Source organism: Scardinius erythrophthalmus, assembly GCF_964197995.2.
Source record: "Scardinius erythrophthalmus genome assembly, chromosome: 5".
NCBI lineage: Eukaryota > Metazoa > Chordata > Actinopteri > Cypriniformes > Leuciscidae > Scardinius > Scardinius erythrophthalmus.
Genome location: NC_138225.1, coordinates 11506433 through 11527338, shown reverse-complemented (window position 1 = coordinate 11527338; position 20906 = coordinate 11506433). Strand labels below are relative to the sequence as shown.

At 37.7% G+C, this 20906-nt stretch overlaps 1 protein-coding gene across 1 annotated transcript; it reads right to left on the bottom strand.

The window, feature by feature from the left end:
• Positions 1-2363: 2363 nt before the first annotated feature.
• hira (histone cell cycle regulator a) lies at positions 2364-20024 on the bottom strand. The gene is made up of 25 exons (XM_081367258.1): positions 19768-20024; positions 19148-19210; positions 18879-18989; positions 18500-18590; positions 17363-17457; positions 17170-17265; positions 16044-16204; positions 15775-15942; positions 15540-15653; positions 11894-11964; positions 11660-11765; positions 9946-10161; positions 8820-8905; positions 8553-8729; positions 8277-8444; positions 7991-8195; positions 7196-7294; positions 6829-6977; positions 5940-6101; positions 5720-5778; positions 4327-4432; positions 4037-4159; positions 3795-3958; positions 3574-3662; positions 2364-2990 (listed from the first exon to the last, which is right to left on the bottom strand). Exons 1-25 carry the CDS (start codon positions 19802-19804, stop codon positions 2874-2876), a joined length of 3033 nt encoding a protein of 1010 aa, XP_081223384.1. The 5' UTR covers positions 19805-20024; the 3' UTR covers positions 2364-2873.
• Positions 20025-20906: the final 882 nt, after the last annotated feature.

Sequence of the window (20906 nt, the reverse complement as noted above, 5' to 3'; positions counted from 1 at the left end):
TATTAGGCTAGGAAGATTGTAGACTAATGGATCCTGCAGCCATTAACCAAGTTGTCAGAGAGATGTTTTCTTTAGATTTGTACACTGCAGTTCAAAAGCAGGGTCATGCTTTTTTTATTATTATTATTTTGAAGAATATACAACTAGAATAATACTTTCCCATCACGGATGCATTCAGCTAATCAAAAATGACAAATGATTGTTACAAAACAATTCCCTTTTAAATAAATGCTGTTATTTTTTAACTTTATATTCATTTCACAATTCTGAAAAAATATCGTAGTTTCCACGAAAATGTTAAAGCACTGCTTCTGCGGAGTGATTTGCTCGCAGCACCTGAGAAGCCCCATGGTGAGGAGCAGAGAGTTCGCTCGGAGTGTTACGCTAATCACTCCGCCCAAGTAGCAGTGCTTTGCCTTCTGAGAATATAGTTCCCAGGTTAGAAGATGGCTGTGTCTCATGTGACCTTGTTATTTATACACGCAGTGACTAGGCCTATACAAATCACAACATGTAAATAGGAAAATGTATTCCTATTTCCAGTATGCTAGCTGGAGCCGTTTACCTCCAGTCTTTGTGCTAAGCTAGGCTAGCGGTGGGTGCGTCAGACAGAGTTACGGCACGCACAGAGATGAAAAGGGTAGGCTATGTATGGACTTATCTAACTCTGGGGGATACGGTGAATAAGCTAAAGTCCCAAAAAGTCGTCGTGTTCCGTTAAAGGTAAACATATGTAACTTTTGGCCCTCTAGCGGTTAAAAAACAAAACTGCATGAATTTTGCTGAAGAACATTGTTTTGGTTGTGCTTCGGCTCTGCATGTCCTGAATAGGCCTAGCTGTTACTGCTCATAAAACATTCCCTACTAGGCTTAAGAGATATAACCAGTTTAGATGGAAAGGATCTCAAGCTGACTAGCTGAAGAAGTTACTGCAGCTATACACATTAAGAGGCACAGTAACGTTACTTCCTTGAAAATAAATTCTAGCACAGCGCTAAAGCAACCATGATGAAATGACTCTTCATAATAGATAATGCTTTACAAAGAACTCTGTTAGAGAGCTACATATGGAAATTTATCCATTCAATAAAACACCTTAACTCCATCTCTGTCTGTTTGAAATCCCATTTCTCATCATCTTTGAAAAGCCAAGCCAATCTTGATTCTCGTTTTACTATGAACTCTGTCGTTCTCTTTTAGCCAGCAGATCCTCTGTTGGGCATTTTTTTAAACGGTCGATTCCCCAGATGTTCGAGATTCAGCTGCTCTTTGTCCACCTTTCTCACTCATTGTTACAACTAACCTATGCCACTCCCACACCATACTTACAAGTAGCTGGAACAACTTTTGACTATTTACGGATAAGTCGAGACACGTCACCCACACATGTATGAAATTTCCTGTGAAAATAATATAATAGGCTTAAGACAAAAACACGTTTTGGAAGGATGATGATGTATGGACAATTTTCAGAGACTGTGATGACACGATTTAACTATACTTTTTTAATACCTTTGCATCAAATAACAAAAACTAGTTAACGCTGCTGTGAGGGAGCGGCTGTGGGAGAGAAAAAAATTATATTTTTCTCTCCTCTGTCTGCTGTTGTCAATCTCTCTCCATTTTTTCCTTTTTTTGAAAGTCGTGAAAACACTATTGTGTTTTTCTTTTGCTATTTTATCAAATGGGAACACAAAGAAATATATTTAATGTAGTCTCTCATTCACCGCTAAAGAAAGTTTACCCAACTTTGACGACTTCCGCTTCTGAGAAACACGGAAATGTGAAAAGGGTATTTTGACTCGTTATTTAATTTTTGCTCATTTTGAACAAAAAAAGTTACATAGTGTACCTGTTTGCACAGATCTTTCTTGATCACCAAATCATCTTATTAGTTTAATTCTGAAGCATCATGTGACACTCAAGGCTGCTGAAAACTCACAGGAATAAATGATTCAAATAAATTGTAATGTTTCACAATATTGCGGTTTTAACTATATTTTTGCTTAAATAAATGTAGCTTTGGTAAATGTCTAAGAGTCTTCTTTCAAAAACAAATTTTGCCATTCCCAAACTTTTGAACAATAGTGTACATATTTGATTTAAATCAGGTCACACTTCTATTCGCAGGATTCAGATTATATTTCTATTGGCTTAAACTTGTTGCATGTTCTTTTTTTATTTCTTTAAAAAGGGAGTTAATTTTGGAATCTGCAGAAACAAACATATCTCTACTACCACCACCTGCCCAAAACAAGGTAGTACTAAATAAGAACCAATAAAAATGTCTTGATTTACCACCAGCAAATAAATCACCAAAAGCAAAAATTACATATGAGAGAGAGAAAGAACAGAGCATCAGATTTTAGAACTGGTAAATTGTTTATTCCTTATTAATTGAAGGTTTACCATTTTCTTAATTTTATAGAAAACGGAGAAAAAAAATTGCCTTTTACAAACATTTACAAATAAATGACAAGTGGCTGTACAAATAGTAACTGAAGGAGAAAGACCAAAAGAAAGGAGGGAGGGAGAGTTGATTCACCACCATCAACTTTTTAAGTTGAGAAGTAAAAACATCCAGTTTTAAGATGACTGCCATGCAAACTTTGTGCTTGATCAAAATTATCCCAAAATGCAAGCTATCCCATCCTTTCCTCTTTCTTACCACAGGCACAAAGTTTACAAACATAATTAATAAATGCATTTAACAAATTAATTCTTAAAAAAGCATCATTATTTTGCCCATTTTTATTAGTGTCCATGTCTGCGTTATAGACAGTGCTGTCAGTGAAAGCTAAGGCAGATTGTTAGCACATGTACAGGCTAGGAAGAGGGTTGGGGTGAAACATCAAAAGGTCAAAGGTGAAGTGCTATTTGATACGCAGCAATTCGAGCTGATCCTGGTACTCGGTGAAGAGTCTCTGGAACCGCAAATTCTGACCAATCACAGGCAGCACCTCTGTCAGCAGATCCCTCTTTCTCAGACCCTGAAATAGACACAGAAGATAGTGAGGCCTTGTGAATTCAGTAAACATGTTTGGATGTTCAAAAAAAGAATTATTTTACATTATTGCAACAACTCTCTTCCCTCTCTGTCAGTATTGCTCTATTTAGTTCCGATCTCTATGAAGCCCCTCCTTCTGAAAAGCGCAATGTGCTTTGACTGGACGGCTGGACCAGCGCGTTGTGATTGGTCAACCACTTCGAGTGTGTTTTGGTAATGTCATGGTCCTTACCATAACCACAAGTTTCAACACACTACTAACACAACTCAATCAGACCTCGCCCGTTTTTTTGCATATGCCCTGGCCAGAAATGATTTAAATGAGGAATACTGTGATGTGTACGTTCCCGAAGTAAACTCAAGACTACAATCGGTGTGTTTCAGGGAGATCAAAAACAGTGCTTGCATAGAGAACTCCCTTTGGACTTCCTTTTACTTGCTCAAACAGCAACATTGCACACTGAAGAAAGTTGAAAAAGAAAAAAAAAAAGAAGAAAAAAAAAAGAAGAAAAAAAAAGAAGCATAATAGTTCCTCTTTATGTACAAGAAAGAAAGAAAAAAAATACCAGAACTGTCGGCTCCCATGAGCTGTTGCTGGATTTGTGAACTGGTCCCAGTAAATCCTGACATAGTTCCCTTAACCTCTGCTCATAACCTGCAAAGATACACACCGAGTTATTTCTCAATGACAAAGACAGAATGTGGGCAGCATTTTAATTTCTAAAGGACCCTCTTGACTGTCTTTTTTTTTTTTTTTTTTTTACCAGCCTGCCACCTTCTCACTCACCCTCGTTTACGAGGAAACGTGCGTAGATGAGAAGCCAGTGTCTGTACTCGCTTGCTGAGAGGAGGATAAGCGCAGAGGAGAGCTGGTTCTCCAAGAAGGCCAGAGTTATTCCCTGCTGCAAGTTGTGAGGAGTCGATGACAAGCGAGATGCCAACCGCCCCGCACTGAGAGAGACAAAACTGAGACGGTTACTCTACAAGAATCAGAAAGCAGCATTAGCAGAGCACAGCAATCACTATTACCTCAGATTACGGCCCTGTGTGAGGGCCAGCGGCCCCATGGAGCCCAGAGCATCCTGAGAGGACAAGCAATTGCGGAAGTCTGCACACTGTACCAGAGAGTCCTGCTTATCTGCGATCAAATTCCTGTTAGATATGAAGAGAAAATACACTAAATATCAGAGACAGAACAATCATAGTGGCCCCAAAAAGTTTTTAGTCAGTAGTCCACAACAAAATTCACTCATGAACACAGCATTCTGGTTGTTCCATGTTAGCGTAACTTGACTTAATACATGGTTTGTGTCACTCACCAGGTCTCCAGCGATGTGTTGAAGCAGTATGTTTTTCCATTTGACAACGCCACCACAGCTACTCCTTGCTGGGTCAAAAGAGACTGACTTACTGTGGCATCTGTGCCTGGAGAGAGGGATAAGGTATACTATTCAGTTAATTTAAGACAAAGTAATTTTCACAGACAAACAACTTCTCTTTTCTCATCTAATTCAGCACTTCTGTGTTACACTACCATTCAAAAGTTTGTGGTAGGTAAATGTTTTTGGAAAGAAAGTCTCTTATGCTCGCAAAGGCTGCATTTATTTGATTAAAAACATTTAATGAAATATTACACAATTTAAAATAACATCTATTATAATATAAATTGTAGTTTGTTCCTGCAAAGCTGAATTTTCAGCATAATTACTCTAGAATGAACAATACTTCTTCAGCATTTATTAATCTTAGTTAATATTAATTTCAACATTTCCTAATAAGTTATTAAAATCCAAGGTTGTATTTGTTAACATTAGTTAATGCACTGAGAACTAACATGAACAATGAACAGCTGTATTTTTATTGACATTAACAAAGATTAATAAATACTGTAACAAATGTATTGCTCATTGTTAGTTCATGTTAGTTAATACATTAACTAATGAACCTTATTGTAAAGTGTTGCCAATCCTTCTAATATGCTGAAATGGTGCTCAAGAAACATTTCGTAAACAGTTGCTTAATATTTTAGTGGAAAGTGTGATAATTTTTTTTTTTTATCAGAATTCAATGAATAGAAAGTTGAAAAGAACAGCATTTATTTGAAATTGAAATCTTAATAACTGCAATGCAACATTTTTATAAATAAAAAATTGTATTCACTGTCATTTTTTCATCAATTAAATGTGTATGTAACTGAATAAACTTAAATTCTTTACAAAAACTTTTTTAACAGGAGTATATTTTGATAGTTTTAAATAGTTTTACATAACTTATCTAAAATATGGTCAAATGCTGCTGTAGAACATGCTTATGAACACCTACATTTGCTCAAAGATAATGTCCAAACGAAGTGTGTTTAGAAATGCTCACAATAGTTCTGTTCACTTACATGAAAGTTCCCACCTGTGATCGCTCTATCTTTTCAGTAGACTGTGGAAAGCGTTAGCCTTGACTCTTATACACAGTCTTTTTTTTAATCACATTAAACAAATGATAGATAAAAATGTTTTCCAGCCCATGTAATAAGATCTAATCTATTTTTGAACATTTTACTTTTTGCAAAATTCTCCTGCTCATTCCCATGGCATATTGTGCAAAGAGTTTACTACAGTAAGTAAGAGGGTGGAGCTTAGCAATTAATAAGCTCCACATAAAGAAATAAAAAGGACGAGGAGCATATTAACTTAATCAAGAAAGAAAACAAAACCACACCTGATAAGATTGGATTCAGAGATTCATTTTTGACCAAAGCTGTCTGTTTCTGAACATCCCTGCAGAAGAAAAAGACAACATCATGTCTAAAATCTTTCAGATTTTACTTAATCACTGACCTTTAAAAAAATAAGTCACAAATCAACTTGGTTTTAAGTTTTAACAAACAAATGACTTGTCTTGACTTTTCTATTGAGAATTGGAGAGTATGGGTCAGTACCAGACAGACAGCGTCGCTGATGCCGTCAGCGCCATGACGAAGTGGCCTGAGCAATGAAGTGCTGACATGGGGGCGGGCAGCATGATGGATGGAATCAGTCTCCGTCCACATGCAGTGAAGACAGAAAGTGTGCGGTCCTCGCATGCTACGGCAACAACATCACTATGAAAAGAGAAAGAGAAGGTAGTTTTAGTTGAAATGTCAAAATCAGGTGTAAACTAGTGTGTTGTAAAGGGCCCCTATTATGCTATTTTAAAGGCTTCTGATTTTGTTTTTGGAGTCTCCTACAACAGTTTTACATGCAAAGGTCAAAAAACACTTTAATTTTCTCATACATTGGACAATTTTTCAATGATTCTATAACGCTAACTTTATGCAAACATCTTTCTAGTAACGTAAAACTGTCACGCAGTGAGATTTGAATAAAAAAAACGAGTCGTTTAGGCGGTTCTGAGTCGATTCTTTCTTTTGGGAGACAATAACTTTATCATGCAATTTAAAGTTACACTACACTGCATGTAGGAGCATTAATTATTTGATATTTATTATTGGTTATTCACTGTCACATGGGCACAGGTGATCACTTCCATTTTCTTTATTTCCTTTGGCGGATTGTTTAATGCTGTGTTTGGAAGGGGCGAGTTGCGGGAGCCAACTTTCTGTTGACCGTATTGCTTTGGTTGAAATATGTCAAGCTGAAATAAAAGTAAAATCAGATAAGACCGCCAATCTATTGTTTTGGTAATGATATGACGACCAAGTGCGAGCGAGTCACGAGCCATCCCGCTACATAGCCTCTATGTGGTTATTGGATGCCTGAACACTGCATGAAAGGGAATATTGAAAAAAAAAAACATAATGGGGGCACTTTAATACGTTACATACTCACCTGCTCCCTGTGGCTATGATGATGCGACTGGGCAGCAGCGTGTCCCACTCTCTGCCCTCTCTGCTCCATTTGAGCTGACTGAGACGAGCTCCAGACACCACAGAGACATCGTTCTCCACCTCCAGATATGTGATGGAGTCTGTGCCCACCTAAACATGCAGGTAAATTTTGCTTTTATTATGAGCTGATTTGAATCCTCTAATAGCTATTTTTCATCCAAGCAATGGCATGGAGTCTACTTTTGCATTTCATTACATCAGCACTATTACAGACATTGAGCTTCCTGTTTACACAATATAATCTAGTGAGAGCATTAATAGTGAACACAGGACCGATATCTTAGTTGTAGAGAGTGCTTGTGCCATACCTGAGTGCTGAATGATTTCCGTATGGATGGGGTAGGAAGTTTTAACACCACTACAGGTGTTACTAATCGAGATGGCTCCTTTTCCACTGAGACCTGAGTCTACAAGAGAAGAGACCAATTAAACATACATTTGTACATTACTGTTCAAAAGTTTGGGGTCAGAAATATTTATTTTTCAATTCATAATTATTCAGCAAGGATTACATTTATATTTCAAATAAATGCTGCTCTTTTGAACTTTATTCATAAAAGAACTCTGAAAATTCAATATTAAGTAAGAACAACAATATTAAGTAGCACAACTTGATAATTGATAAGTAGTTTGGCATAAGTATTTGTTGGGCACCAAATCAGCATATTAGAATCATTTCTGAAGGATCATGTGACACTGAAGAATGGTGTAATGATAATGAAATATCAGCCTTGCCATGACAGGAATAAATTATTTTATTTTAAAATATAACTTTTTACTGTTATATGATGAATAAATGTAGCCTTTTTGAGCATGACACCTTTAAAAATAGATTTTTAAATCGTACTGACCCCAAACTGTTGAAAAGTAGTGTATAATATGTATAAAAATGCTGTATGTAAATAAATATATTTATATATAAATTATATTATACACTGCATGTTAAAAAATGATCCTTATAAAAATATTTTAGCAGAAGTGCTTTATGCTAACAGCATGCTGCGCTTTAACAGTTACACAGTTTTCACAGTCAAACCCTCTGATAAAGAGTAGATTTCTAAACTGTAGTTTTACAAACATCTCTCGAGAAAAGGAAATGTCACCTGTGGGATGGGCTGTGATATGGGCATCATCATTTTGGCATCTTTCCTTGGCCTTCCCTTCTTCCTCTTCTCTACCACCTCTCCTGCCTCCATCTCTACCTTCCTCTTGACCATAGAAAGTGATTTCACCATGTTTTTGTCCTCACTGTCGCTGCTGGTTTCATCTTTTACTTTCAGCTCCTTCGCAGAACTGCTGTCTTTAACCCTAAGATAGAACCACAAAACAACTTCAGTTTTTTAAGTTCAGTTTGGAAAAACACACCAGTTATCATGGAGACATTATTACCTGTCAAGTGGGGTGATGCCTATAGTGATGGGTATGCTAGTGACCCCTGGTGTGGCCTTTGACCTTTCAGTAAATCTTGAATCCAATGCTTTCATGGGCTCGATTTTGGAGGCAGACGTCAACAGCAGATTAGATTTCATAGCGATTGAGTTTACAGGTGCAGGTGCACTGAAAGAGAGACCAGAGAAAGTAAAATAAATGAGATTTTTACAAAGTATGGGGCGAGAGAGGGGGGGAATAGGACATGCCCTGGACATTACATACACGTACACTTACCTGTCCTTGTTTTCTTCCGCAGTTTTGTTGGGAGAGGTGGTGGTGGGGTCGTGGGAGGGTCGCAGGCCGAGTGAGTTGGCCGTGCTGGAATCTGAAGAGATCTGAGGGGTGAGCTGGGTAGATGCGGACGACCCCGGCAAGATCGGCACGCTGTTAAACAAAGCTGGTGAGAAGTCCCTGGGTAAAAGAAAGAGAGATTCAGCCACTGACTGCGTGCAGTGGTATAAGTGAGTGATAATTTTAGACGTGTTGGAGTGCGTTCGTTACCCCGTGTCGAGCTGTGCGATGCAGAGAGGTGTGATTCTTCTTCTCCCATCTGCGGTTCTGGTCTCCACCTGCTTCTTCAAGAGGTTCTGTCCAATCCAAATAAACGTGCCATTTGTTAAAGCAGACAAAGTGAAATATACAATGCCGTCACTGTAACCATTTACTTGATGACTTGAAAGCTGGCATTTTAATTCATGTATAAAAATTGTATAAAATACCTATAAATATAAAAAGTCCTGCAAACACATTCTTTGGAGACAAAAGTGTAAATATTCAAGCTTTCTAAACCACTCATTATGTGCATTAAGGCTGGCAGTATGATTCTCCTAATTCATTTACACCTAGAGTAGTCCCAAAAAGTACTTGTACACTTTTGGATTCTTAAGCCACATATAAATTATATGAATTTCATATATAATTAGATACCCAAGGCCATGTGTCCACCAAAGTGTTTTAGCCAGCTAAAAATGCCAGACGCTCTTCTGAAAATGGCAAGCTGTGGTTGCTTGACAGCGCTTAGTGCTGTGTTTTTGTTTTGTTTTTTCAGTTAAAATGCTTTGGCTGCTATTATATGGACTATCTGTGGAAGTGTTACTAATATCTGATTTCGCAGATAGTTTGTTTCTTGCTCTGGCCCTTGTTAGGGATGAAGAAATGGCTGAACCACATAGGAAAGAGAGGACGGTCGGTGTGGTATTTGTCCTGCCCCTCCTCCACTGTGATTGGACAGCTGGATACCTGATTGGACAGCTGCGTTTTACCCAAAGTTGTACATTTTTCAACTCTCGATGCCCAGAAAAAACAGCAATCTTGTGAAATAGATGCTAAGAACCTTGTCACGCTGCTGGCATTTTTAACTACGTGGTGCGACCATTGAAAACAATTGAAAAATGATGCTGGCCTTGGTGGACACAGCCTAAATATCAATCCAATTGGCATCTGCAAAGAAATTATGCTAGATAGTTTGGATTTTAAAAATACGACAGAGGGCAGAAAACTACACTTAGTAAACTTGCAAGTCAGCCATTGCTGGAGTTGGAAAAATGAGTAACCAAATTATTTACCCAATAATTTTTTAGTATATGGGCTATTTTAATCATTTGCTGTGTGTATTGTTTCTTCTGACCTTCCTGATGTCCTCCAGAGACTCTCCATTGAGCACATTGGTGAGTTTGGGCGTCTGGTTCTCAGGACCACTTCCCTGGGCTCCATTAGGGTTCGGGTTCCTCTGCCGTTCCTGCTGATACTTGAGCATTTCTGGGTTCTCAATGATTGTGCTGGCAAGCTGCGACTCCATCGTGATGGCCAGACTCTTTCCATAGATGTTCTGATGAATAGCATTCTACAAAAATATACAGAATATACATGAATATACATGAATATATATATATATATATATATATATATATATATATATATATACATACATACATACATACATACATATACAGAAATCTTACTTTGGAGACTCAAGTCTTTTCCGATAACTTGCTAGTTTTTGTGCATGCATGTGTGCAGTGTTGAAGAGTAACTAATTAAAAGTATCGAAGCTATTAAGCCATTTACGTTCTTCAGTAGCATGACAGTAGCTCAGCTGATTTCAAAACAGTGTGGCTTTTCCTAACAGCGGTGTAATGCAGCCACGACACTTTAGGAGTTTCGAAATTGTCATCTGATTGGTTGAATTCTACAGAATTTCCAGGAGACGCGTGTGCCACTTTCTTTAAAGGGGTGGTTGATTATGATTTCACTTTTTTAATTTAGTTAGTGTGTAATGTTGCTGTTTGAGCATAAACAACATCTGCAAAGTTACATTGCTCAAAGTTCAAAGCAAAGGGAGATATTTGCTTTTAAAAAAATCGTTTTTTAAGGACTACAACAAACGACTGGTAGGGACTACACGACATTCCTCCCGGGTTAGTGACATCACTAACCCTAAAATTTACATAAACCCCTCCCCCAGGAACACAATTTATAGATTATCATGACAGAATATGCTAATCAATGACTAGAAGATACTACACACAAACTACATAAATTCATCAACTAACCATTCAGAAATGTCTTGTTGCATTCTACATGTTGTCACTTCTTGAGTCTCTCCATTATTGTCTGACTCCGGTTTGAACATAAACATTGAAATTTTTAGTGCATGTCTGTGTGAGGTACAAGGACACAAACTGTTGAAGCTCCACCCCCTGTGCTGGGAGCAGCAGCTCATTTGCATTTAAAGGGACAGACAAAAACGGTGCATCCCCAGCACACACTCTGGGACATCAGAGACTTATTTTACATCTTGTGAAAAGGGCATTATACCACCCCTTTAATGGTCTGCCTGGAAACAAAGCCGTCCTGATGCCAAACCCCCTTGTGGAAGAAGAAAGCCATCGTATTTATAACTGTGACAATGACCACTTATCAGGATCAACTCAGGATTTTATAATGAATTTCGAAGTATGTATATGTAAAGTTTGCGGCATAGACTACAAGAGTTTTACACACTGTTATTGTAGGGACATCAACGTTACATTTTCATGTCCCTAAACATGACGCGAAACAAAACAAACTGTGATTGGTTGCTTTAAATGGCAGTCAGACGGCATCTAGGTGGCTAATGAAAGCTGCTATGAAGTCCAGAAGTCCAGAACAGAAGGTATGGGTACACAAGACTAAATGTGTGCAACATAAATATCACTTTTTTTGGGCCAAATAAATACTTTTTTTCAATATAATCTTATAATTGAAATGTTATTGTTGCCTTAAAAACTGCAATGTTAGCTACTTTTGATAGTTAACTTGGTAGTTTCTCCAACACTGGTGTGTTTGTGCGTTTTCTCCACCTTTTCCTCTTCATTCAAGGGATCTCCCAGTTCATCCTGTGAGAAGTCCAGGAAGGCCACTGTCCCATCCATGGAACACACCAGAAGTCCCAGCCCATTCAGTGTCCTGAGAGATTCAATCCGTAAACAACACTCTCATGCAAGATCAGCAATCATCAGGTGGATATAAGATTTTATCCCACAACGTCTACGATGCTTTACACAGCTTGGAAAATAGAAAAGTTGTTTTCTTACCACGTAATATCCATAATAGATTTATCAAAGAGGTCATGGATGACAACCAAGGGACGCTTGAGTGAGGTGAGCTGAAAAACAAGAGCAGGAAAACCGATTCAAGGTGCGTTTTCTTAACATTCAGAAATCCTACCTGTACACTACAGGAAGATGTGACATTTTTCTGTCCTCATTAGCCCTATTCAGACGGGACTAGTTTAACAATGAGAGGTGGGGTAAAGCAATTTTTACCAGAGCTTCTCAGTGATTTTAGTCCCGTCCGAATGTGCAATCTCAGTAATCATTACGGGTGTCATTCATGAAACATTCGTAAATATATGAGTAAATATGTGAGTGATTTGCGCGTAAAGAGACCTTCCCGAAAACACTTCTCCTGATTCACAAATACTTCGTAAATGTCAGATGTGATAGTGAAATGTGTGTGTGTTAATGAATTACAATCAGTCGTAAATGGGACGCGCGTGCACGCTCATTCTCAATTACCATAAATCCCGCCCATTAAATCCGACTGACAACTATATATGGGCATCATATTATTGTACCAAACGAAGGATTTCAACATGTCTTCTCAAAAGCGAACTAAAAAGAAAAATTTCTCAGATGCAGAAATTGAAGTTATATTGTCAGAAGTTCATTCAAAACGCCACATTTTATTTTCAAGCGTACATAGTGGCGTATCAGGTCCTAAAAAAAAGGAAGCTTGGCAGCATATTACAGATGCAGTTAATGGAGTTTCATCTGTTAATCGAACAGTCCCAGAAGTGAAAAGAGTCCCAGCCCTATTGAAAGCAATTAATTATTTGATTAAAGTGTTCCGTTTGCAGATGCTATTACTCGCTCTCATAATAAAAGTAAAAAGAAAAACCATATGTAATTACTATATATAATATTTTTTCAAAATGCTGTGTAAATATGTACTGGCTGGGATATGGCTGGGAGCAGGTGTAGATTTCTTTCGTACCAACTAACATTTGGAAAATACGAACATTAATGAATCCGAAAATTTACGCCAGAACCACTTTACACACGATTTACACAAAAATTCGTTCTGCTCGTGTTTCATGAATGAGACCCATCGTTCAGTAAAAAGGTCCGGAAAAATTACCTCAGGTAATACTAATCCCGTGCGAATAGACCCGCTGTAAATATGTACTTAAATATTTTGTCATTTCGTGTTTAAATGTAGTTTCCTGTGTTTTTTCAAGTATGGAGACACTTGAAAAAACATTCAGTTGTGTTCTAGATGCTGGGACAAGTCTGGCAAAACTCAAGTGTTTTCCACATACCGTTCAGATCAGAAAGAAGATCGAAAGCACTTGTTAGAGGCACAAAACATCTTTTAGCGTTAAATAAGTGCCTATTACCAACACAATCCAATCTTAAGTAAATTTATACATCATTCGACCGGACAAAACTGTTTTATATATATAAATATAGGTTATATGTGTTTGCGCACATGATATCAGGAAGCAACTTAATACGCACATGACGACATGAGGGTGACAGCGATGCGCAAATCAAGTTACCTCTCTTACTTCTGCTAGTTTTACTGAGATATCTTATCCCGTGCAAATTGGCCATTAATATTACAGACGTCCTGTGGTAAAATTACATTACTCCATCTACCCTTGTAAAGTTAATCCCGTCTGAATATGGCTTTTGAAACCAAAATACTGTGTGAAACAAGAAAAACAAAATGAAACAGAATATATTATGTGGAGCTTTGGACCAGTGAGGTTTCACTGCGGGAGCCACTCCACAGTCCAGCGGGACTGACAAAATGCATTGTCATGGTTGCAGCTGGTTAGGACAAAAACTCATTAAAGGGGTGGTTGATTGCTATTTCACTTTTTTCATTTTAAATACTGTGTAATGTTGCTGTTGGTGCATGAACAGTATCTGCAAAGTTGCTGCGCTGAAAGTTCAACGTAAGCGGAGATATTGTCTTTTAAAAATCAGGAAGTTTAATGCCTACAAAAACGACTCGAATGGGACTACAACGAGATACTTCCCGGGTTTTATACGTAACTAACCCATACATTTACATCAACCCTCCCTCCGGAACATGTTCTGCTGTCGAAGAGGAGGAGTTATAGTGGAGAGCTGTAGCTGTCAGGTCTTCTGTGTTCAGGCTTCCTACAGACGCTGTAGTTCGTCAACAATGGTTAAAATTTAAGTTTGGTTATGTTCCTGACAATTACAATCGTAGTTTAGCTCTCTGTGCTGCACATTTTACGGAAGACAGCTTCCAGAATCTACACGAGTTCAATGCCGGATTCAACAAGAAACTATTACTACAACATGAAGCAGTTACAGCTTTAAAACCAGAGGCCACAACCTGCAAGTAAGGTTTAATCATTTTAAATGTATTGCCTGTATAATTTAAGACGTAATGTTTTAGTTTTATCAAGGATGTAAAAAATGCCAGCGCTGGCTTTAGTATATGACAGATGCGTAAACATCTTGGACCCGAATTTGTAATATGTACAAATTTTGTAAACGTATTTTCCATGTATACTTTATGACGTAATTTTTTTTATTTGATCAAGAACGCAAACCAATGCCAAAGCTGTTTGGTTATAGTAGCTAGTTAGTTCGATGTTATTTTGTGTGCATAAGAAACGTGTACAAACTTCAAAAAATTATCGCAACAGCAAACTTCAGCTGCTGTTATCACATATACACCTAAAGAAAACGACAAACTGAGTAAACTACCGGTAAGTTTTGTGAATAGTTAAACGGTTGTTCATTCTATCAATAAAACAATTTCTTTAAAAAACGGTATTACTCAGTCATGTATTCAGTTATATTAAATGTTTAATCAGGGGGAAAGCATATCTCAAAAGCTAACAAACAGCAGTAGCATTTTCAAGTAACCGCGTGTGGAAATTCTTTGAGAAAATAATAATAATTAAAAAAAATTACCATTCAGAAACGTTTAGTAAGAGCCGTGTTTGCGGAGGTTCTGCTTGACTCTCTTCATCACCGCTCTCTGGGTCTGATTCTGGCTCAAACTGATGAGGCAATATTGACACCATTACATTTGACCGGGTCCGGAGCACGTGCAACTGTCGCCCGTAAAGGTAATGGGCGTGAAGATTCCGGACGCAGTTTAGCCAATTACAACACACCGGCCGAACTAACCAATCTGAGCCCATTGCCTGTTTCTGAGGGAGTGTTTTCATAGACTCAGGAAGTCAACCGGTCGTTCAAATGACAGAGGAGGAAGCGGCTTACAATAAAGGTGAAATTTATGAAAAATAAGGCGTTTTTTAACAAACGAAACACGAAGACATGTTATATTGCAGCCCATAAACACAATCAAGCAAAGAAAAAAGGCAGTAAACCACCCCTTTAACGTGGATGAGATGTGATTTATTGCTTTCTCGTGTCAGTTGTCTGTTTTATATTGATTAAGCAATATTTTTTAGCACAGCATAACTACAATTGTTTAAGGTCAGTAAGATTTTTTTTTTTGTTAATTTGATCAAAAGTTTTGGTGAGCGTAAGAAAAACAGTCCTTTTGAAAGGTAGTGTATTCTACATGGAAATGTTGATGACTGATGAAGGAACGTGTGGCTGATGAAGGGTAAACGTGTGGCTGGTGAAGAGTAAAAATAAGGGGTGATAGTGAGAAGTCTCATACCCATACAGAGAGTGAGCGGTCCTTACTACCCACAGCACAGCAGCAGTACGGGCAGCTGGGTTTGGGTGTGCTGCCATTCTTCTGTTTTTTCTTAAAGATTTTAGGATTGAACTTCTGCAGAGAGATGGAGAGGAATTCATAAACCATTCAATAACATTTACTGCAGTAAAAACCACAATGAAGATTTCAATACATGATTTTCTGTGAAATATGAATGATTTGAGCCGACACTAACCACCACAGTAACAGCTTTTCGATGACCCACAAAATCCATGTTGGTTTTCCAGCCGTCACGTTCGATGATCTGAGCTGTGGGCCCAGAATTATTCATGGCGTGAGCTGAAACCAGGTACTGACCATCTGGAGACCAGCTCAACCTCAGGACGTGTGTGGTGCCGCCACACTGAATCAAAGCAAGAGAGAAGGAAAAAAGAGAGTGCAGGGTCAAGTGCATGTAAACAACTTAAAGAAGAAAAAAATAAGCAAAGCGAAGTTTAGTCTTACTTCACTAAACGGTTTGGTGATGTTTGTCTCCAGCTGCCAGTCCATGGTCCTCCAGACCTTCAGGCTATGGTCATCTGCCTGAGAGGCGATGTACTTTCCAACGGGGTCCCACGTCAGGCCTTTCACCAGCCCAGTGTGTCCCTTTAAAGTCATCACAATCTCTGTGGCATACACATACAAAAGCAAATTCAAAAATGCGGTCTTTGATGCTTTGATTCAGAACTGAATTTATTGATACAGAAGCCAACATTTTCTAGATGTTATTAGAGTGGACATAACAGTATTTAGGCACTTAAGCCACACTTAAAAGGTTAGTTCACCCAAGCATTCTTTCATCAATCACTCACCTTCATTTTGTTCCATACTTTCATTCATCTTCAAAACACAAATGAAGATATTATTAATGTATCTTAAAGATTTCTGCCCCTCCATTGAAAGTATATTCCCCCAAACACTTCACAACGCTCATGAAGAGAAGAGATTATAAAATAAATCGTATTGAGTGGTTTAATCCAAGTCTTATGAAGAGACACGATCACAACACATATGATGAACTCATTTAAACATTGATCATACATAGAGCACTGAAATTTGATAAACAGAAGCATGTTTGCTTGACATGCGAGAACCAATGAAATTCATTCTTGCATATCACGCCAGCACATTTGAGTTTCCGCAAGAAACAATGTTGTTTCTGCACGTCAAGCAAGTTGAGCCTCTTTTTACTATATTTAAGTGTTCCATGTATCTAAATGAAATCTGTTCATCATATAAAGCGAGCGATCGTGTCTCTTTAGAAGGCTTATATTAAACTGCTTGATTCATATGAATTTATTTTACAAACTCTTTATGAACGTTTTGAAGCATCAGCAATTTGGATATATAGACTTTCTGTGGAGGGACAGAAATCTCTCAGATTTAATTGAAAATATCTTCATTTGTTTCTCGAAGATGAATAAAAGTCTTTTCAGTTTGAAACGACATGAGAGTGTGTAATTGATGACAGAATTTGTATTTTGGGGTAATCTAACCCTTTAATGTCATTGCATTAGAAACATATCAAACCAAGCGGCATCTGCAAACAAATGACACTAGGCTTTTTCTTAGATCTAAATTCACTTTTCACCTGGAAATTTCCGAGCGTTCCATATAACGATGGTATTATCCACACTGCAGGATGCGAGCCAGACATCATGAGGTGACCAGGCAACATCCATTACATCTGAATCAGATTTAGAGAAAACACCACATGTGCTTCACACAATGCCAAAACGGAGGACAATATCCAGCAATCACATGGGCAGCGTTTTTCTCCTCACCTCCCGTGTGGCTCCTCAGAATCATGACGCACCTCCACTGTTCCACATTAGCCAGTTTACTGCTGGATCCAAACACTGTGCTTGGACCTATGAAACTGTTCAACAAAAGAAATAACACAAAATGCCTCAAAGGTCTGTGCGTGGATGCATTTGTGGCATCTGTTTGTGTTTTATAAACAAAAGACAACAATCTGCATTCAAAAGGGCATCTTGATCATTCTGTCTACTGGAATACATATAAAAATGAGATTTTTAGCATCACATTTTTTTTTCAAATGTTCAAATTAAAATACATTTGAAATATTACAATATTTCAAAACGTTAATGTAAAAATGTTTAAAATGTTGGAACTAATCATCAAACTAAATGTTTTACTAATTATTTTCCTTTAAAGGTGCAGTGAGCAACTTCTAAGAAACACTATTGAATGTGGATTGGACTGAGCACCACAACACACTTGTAGCCAATCAGCAGTAGGGGCGTGTCCACTCATGATGGGAGCGGAGAGAGAGTGAGCAAGAGAGAGATTTGAAGAAAGACTGTAGAGAGAGAGGTGGCTGAGAGACATTACAAAAGAGAAAAGGTCAGAGGAATATCACTGGAAAGAGAAGGGTTATGATCAGGTAAGAGCTTTAGGACCTTTAGTGCTGGAGAGACCTTAGCGGGAAGGCCTGAAAACAGACTCTGAGTTTGTGTTGTTTCTGCTCCATAAGTGAGTAACACTGGTTTTGCAATGTTTCACAGAAGCAAGATATGCTGCTGTTGTTAGCTCTAGTAACAGGACAGCTTTGAGTGTCACTGTTTGTCTTGAGCTGATATGCTGCTGGCGACTAACAACCAATTCTTGTGTGCTGTGAGTTCATTTTTTTTGTTCTTCCTTGTTGTTCATTCGTCGTCTTCGCTTTACTTTTCACGAAGCATTATTTTTGCTCCACTACAGCTACAGAGGCATCAACTCTTACATCACGTGCTTGTGCATTTTGGGGTGGAGCAATGAAGGGAGGGATGTGTTTGTTTGGGTTGATTTCAAATATCAAGTGTTTTTTTTAGAAATCGTTTACTGCATCTTTAATTGTTATATAATTGTGATCAATGTGAACTTTTGTTAAAGTTGGGAAAAAAGTCAGTTTAACTCACGCCGCTCTCTTCCACACCATGACCAGTTTGTCGTCTCCTCCTGACGCCAAGTATAAGCCATTATTAGACCAGCGCACGCAATTCACACATGCTGAAATGCACAAAGTTACATAAAACATTTGATTAGATACAGAATATTCATCAGTGTCACACATTCTGTCTCACATTCTGTCAGTGCAGTTCATATCCACAGGAGTTTACAATACATTTAAGTGATAATATATATTCTAGACAGTCTCTGAATTTTTCTTTTGAATGTTAGGAGCAAAATATGTGGTCTAAATGCAGCAGTATCAAGAGAACAACATTCCACAAATGTTCTTTATTAACCAGTACTTCATATATTTTAATCTTTAAAATTGAGATAAACAGGTAATACCTAAGTGATTGTCCATCTGACAAAGCAATTTGGGAATATTTTCGTTCTTCTCGTCCTCTTGTCGAAGAACCGGGGCCATATTCCAGATGACCACTTTCCCAGAGTCCTCACCTTTTAGTGAACAAAGAAAATATTAGTTCCTTATGACAAACTACTAAATTAGGACTGAAATTAAACTACCTTTTACAACAACAAAAAACAAAGATTAATCTGAAAGCTCTAGCCAAACGATTACAGGAAAATATATGTAAGTGGGTTTGATTTTTCACCTTGGCCACCTGTAGCAAACTTGGTTCCATCTGGATGTATATCAACTGAGAATATTGGTTTACCTGAAAACAAAAACACTCTTAGAACACAAAATGCAGTTTGAAAATACTTGTCTAACATGGCCAAAGAGTCCAAAGATATTCAATGATAGAACAACAAATGCACCGTATACAATACTTGCAGTTCAAAGAAGGTTCAAATACAAATATGGCCACATTAACATATAACAGATACAAACAATGTCACATGGTTGATTTAATCTGTTAATTATGACCAGATCGTCTCGTCTTAAATTACATAAATGATTCTTAATAACAGCCATCAGCTCCAGCTTGATCGACCCATGTCATATGTCTACCTGCCTGTCTTTTGCAACTTCAAAATGGGTGGTGTGCACTGTGCACATCATATATTCATGGGTGGCTTCTTAAAAACCAGCCAAGCTATACAAAACAAAAAAACAGCCGATTACTATGATTCGTATTGCGCTAAAATGAGCAGAAAAGAATCCGAGCGCAATCACAGCACTGGAGAAGAGACCCGATCCGTCTCTACATAACAAAAGCTCAAGTTGAAGCCCCGGATTCTTGCACAAACACAGTCGGGCTGCTGCTCTCACCATTGTGATTGACCCAACTCGGCTTCAGGAGCTTCATCTTCACGCTGATCAAGTATAAAACCGCCGTTTGCAACCCGCGATCTCCTTCTGTGCTTCCGAGGAGAATTGTTTCCAGCGTCCACCCTTCCCGGCCGGCCGTTTAAGAGCTGCGGCTCATCCGTTACTTTGTTGCTCAGTTAAACTCCATGTCTGTCTCTCTCTCTCTCATCACTCTGAGCGTGAAGCTGCAGCAACTGAAGTCACGCCGGAAGTTCGCCGTCTTCATCGAAGTTCCCTTGGAAACAAAGAATCAGCGTGTTTGTTCCTTGTTTACATTCATCCATTAAGCAGAAGCCGTCATTAAAAAAAAAAAAAGATTTACAAAGGAGGAAAAACATAAACACAAGCATCTAAATTAGCTAGTAATAATAGCAGCAACACATTATATAAGTATACCTCTGTAACAGAGAGAGAAATTTGTGTCCAAAGGGATTTCACTTCACAAAATTGTATAATTGGTGACTATATTTAAATCTATATTTAAAATCTATCTATCTATCTATCTATCTATCTATCTATCTATCTATCTATCTATCTATCTATCTATCTATCTATCTATATATCTATCTATCTATCTATCTATCTATCTATCTATCTATCTATCTATCTACTTGTCAATCATTTCTATCTATCTATCTATCTATCTATCTATCTATCTATCTATCTATCTATCTATCTATCTATCTATCTATCTATCTATCTATCTATCTATCTATCTATCTATCTATCTATCTATCTATCTATCTACTTGTCAATCATTTCTATCTATCTATCTATCTATCTATCTATCTATCTATCTATCTATCTATCTATCTATCTATCTATCTATCTATCTATCTATCTATCTATCTATCTATCTATCCCCATTGTTACATTTTGACGTTTCTGCAGTTCACAGACAGTTCATAATTTAGCACAGTTGATTAAAACTACTTTATGTTTCTTGACAAAAATTTAGTTTATATAAATACACACACACACACACACACACACACACACACACACACACACACACACACACACACACATATATCCTTGTTTATAGATAGATAGATAGATAGATAGATAGATAGATAGATAGATAGATAGATAGATAGATA

Excerpts from the sequence above, each read along its gene's own strand:
- hira (XM_081367258.1), bottom strand. The coding sequence starts at position 19,804 with ATGAAGCTCCTGAAGCCGAGTTGGGTCAATCACAATG. Across the intron at positions 17,266-17,362 it reads TCTGAGGAGCCACACGGGAG|ATGTAATGGATGTTGCCTGG; the intron begins GTGAGGAGAAAA and ends AATCTGATTCAG. Across the intron at positions 15,943-16,043 it reads TCACCAAACCGTTTAGTGAA|TGTGGCGGCACCACACACGT; the intron begins GTAAGACTAAAC and ends GCTTTGATTCAG.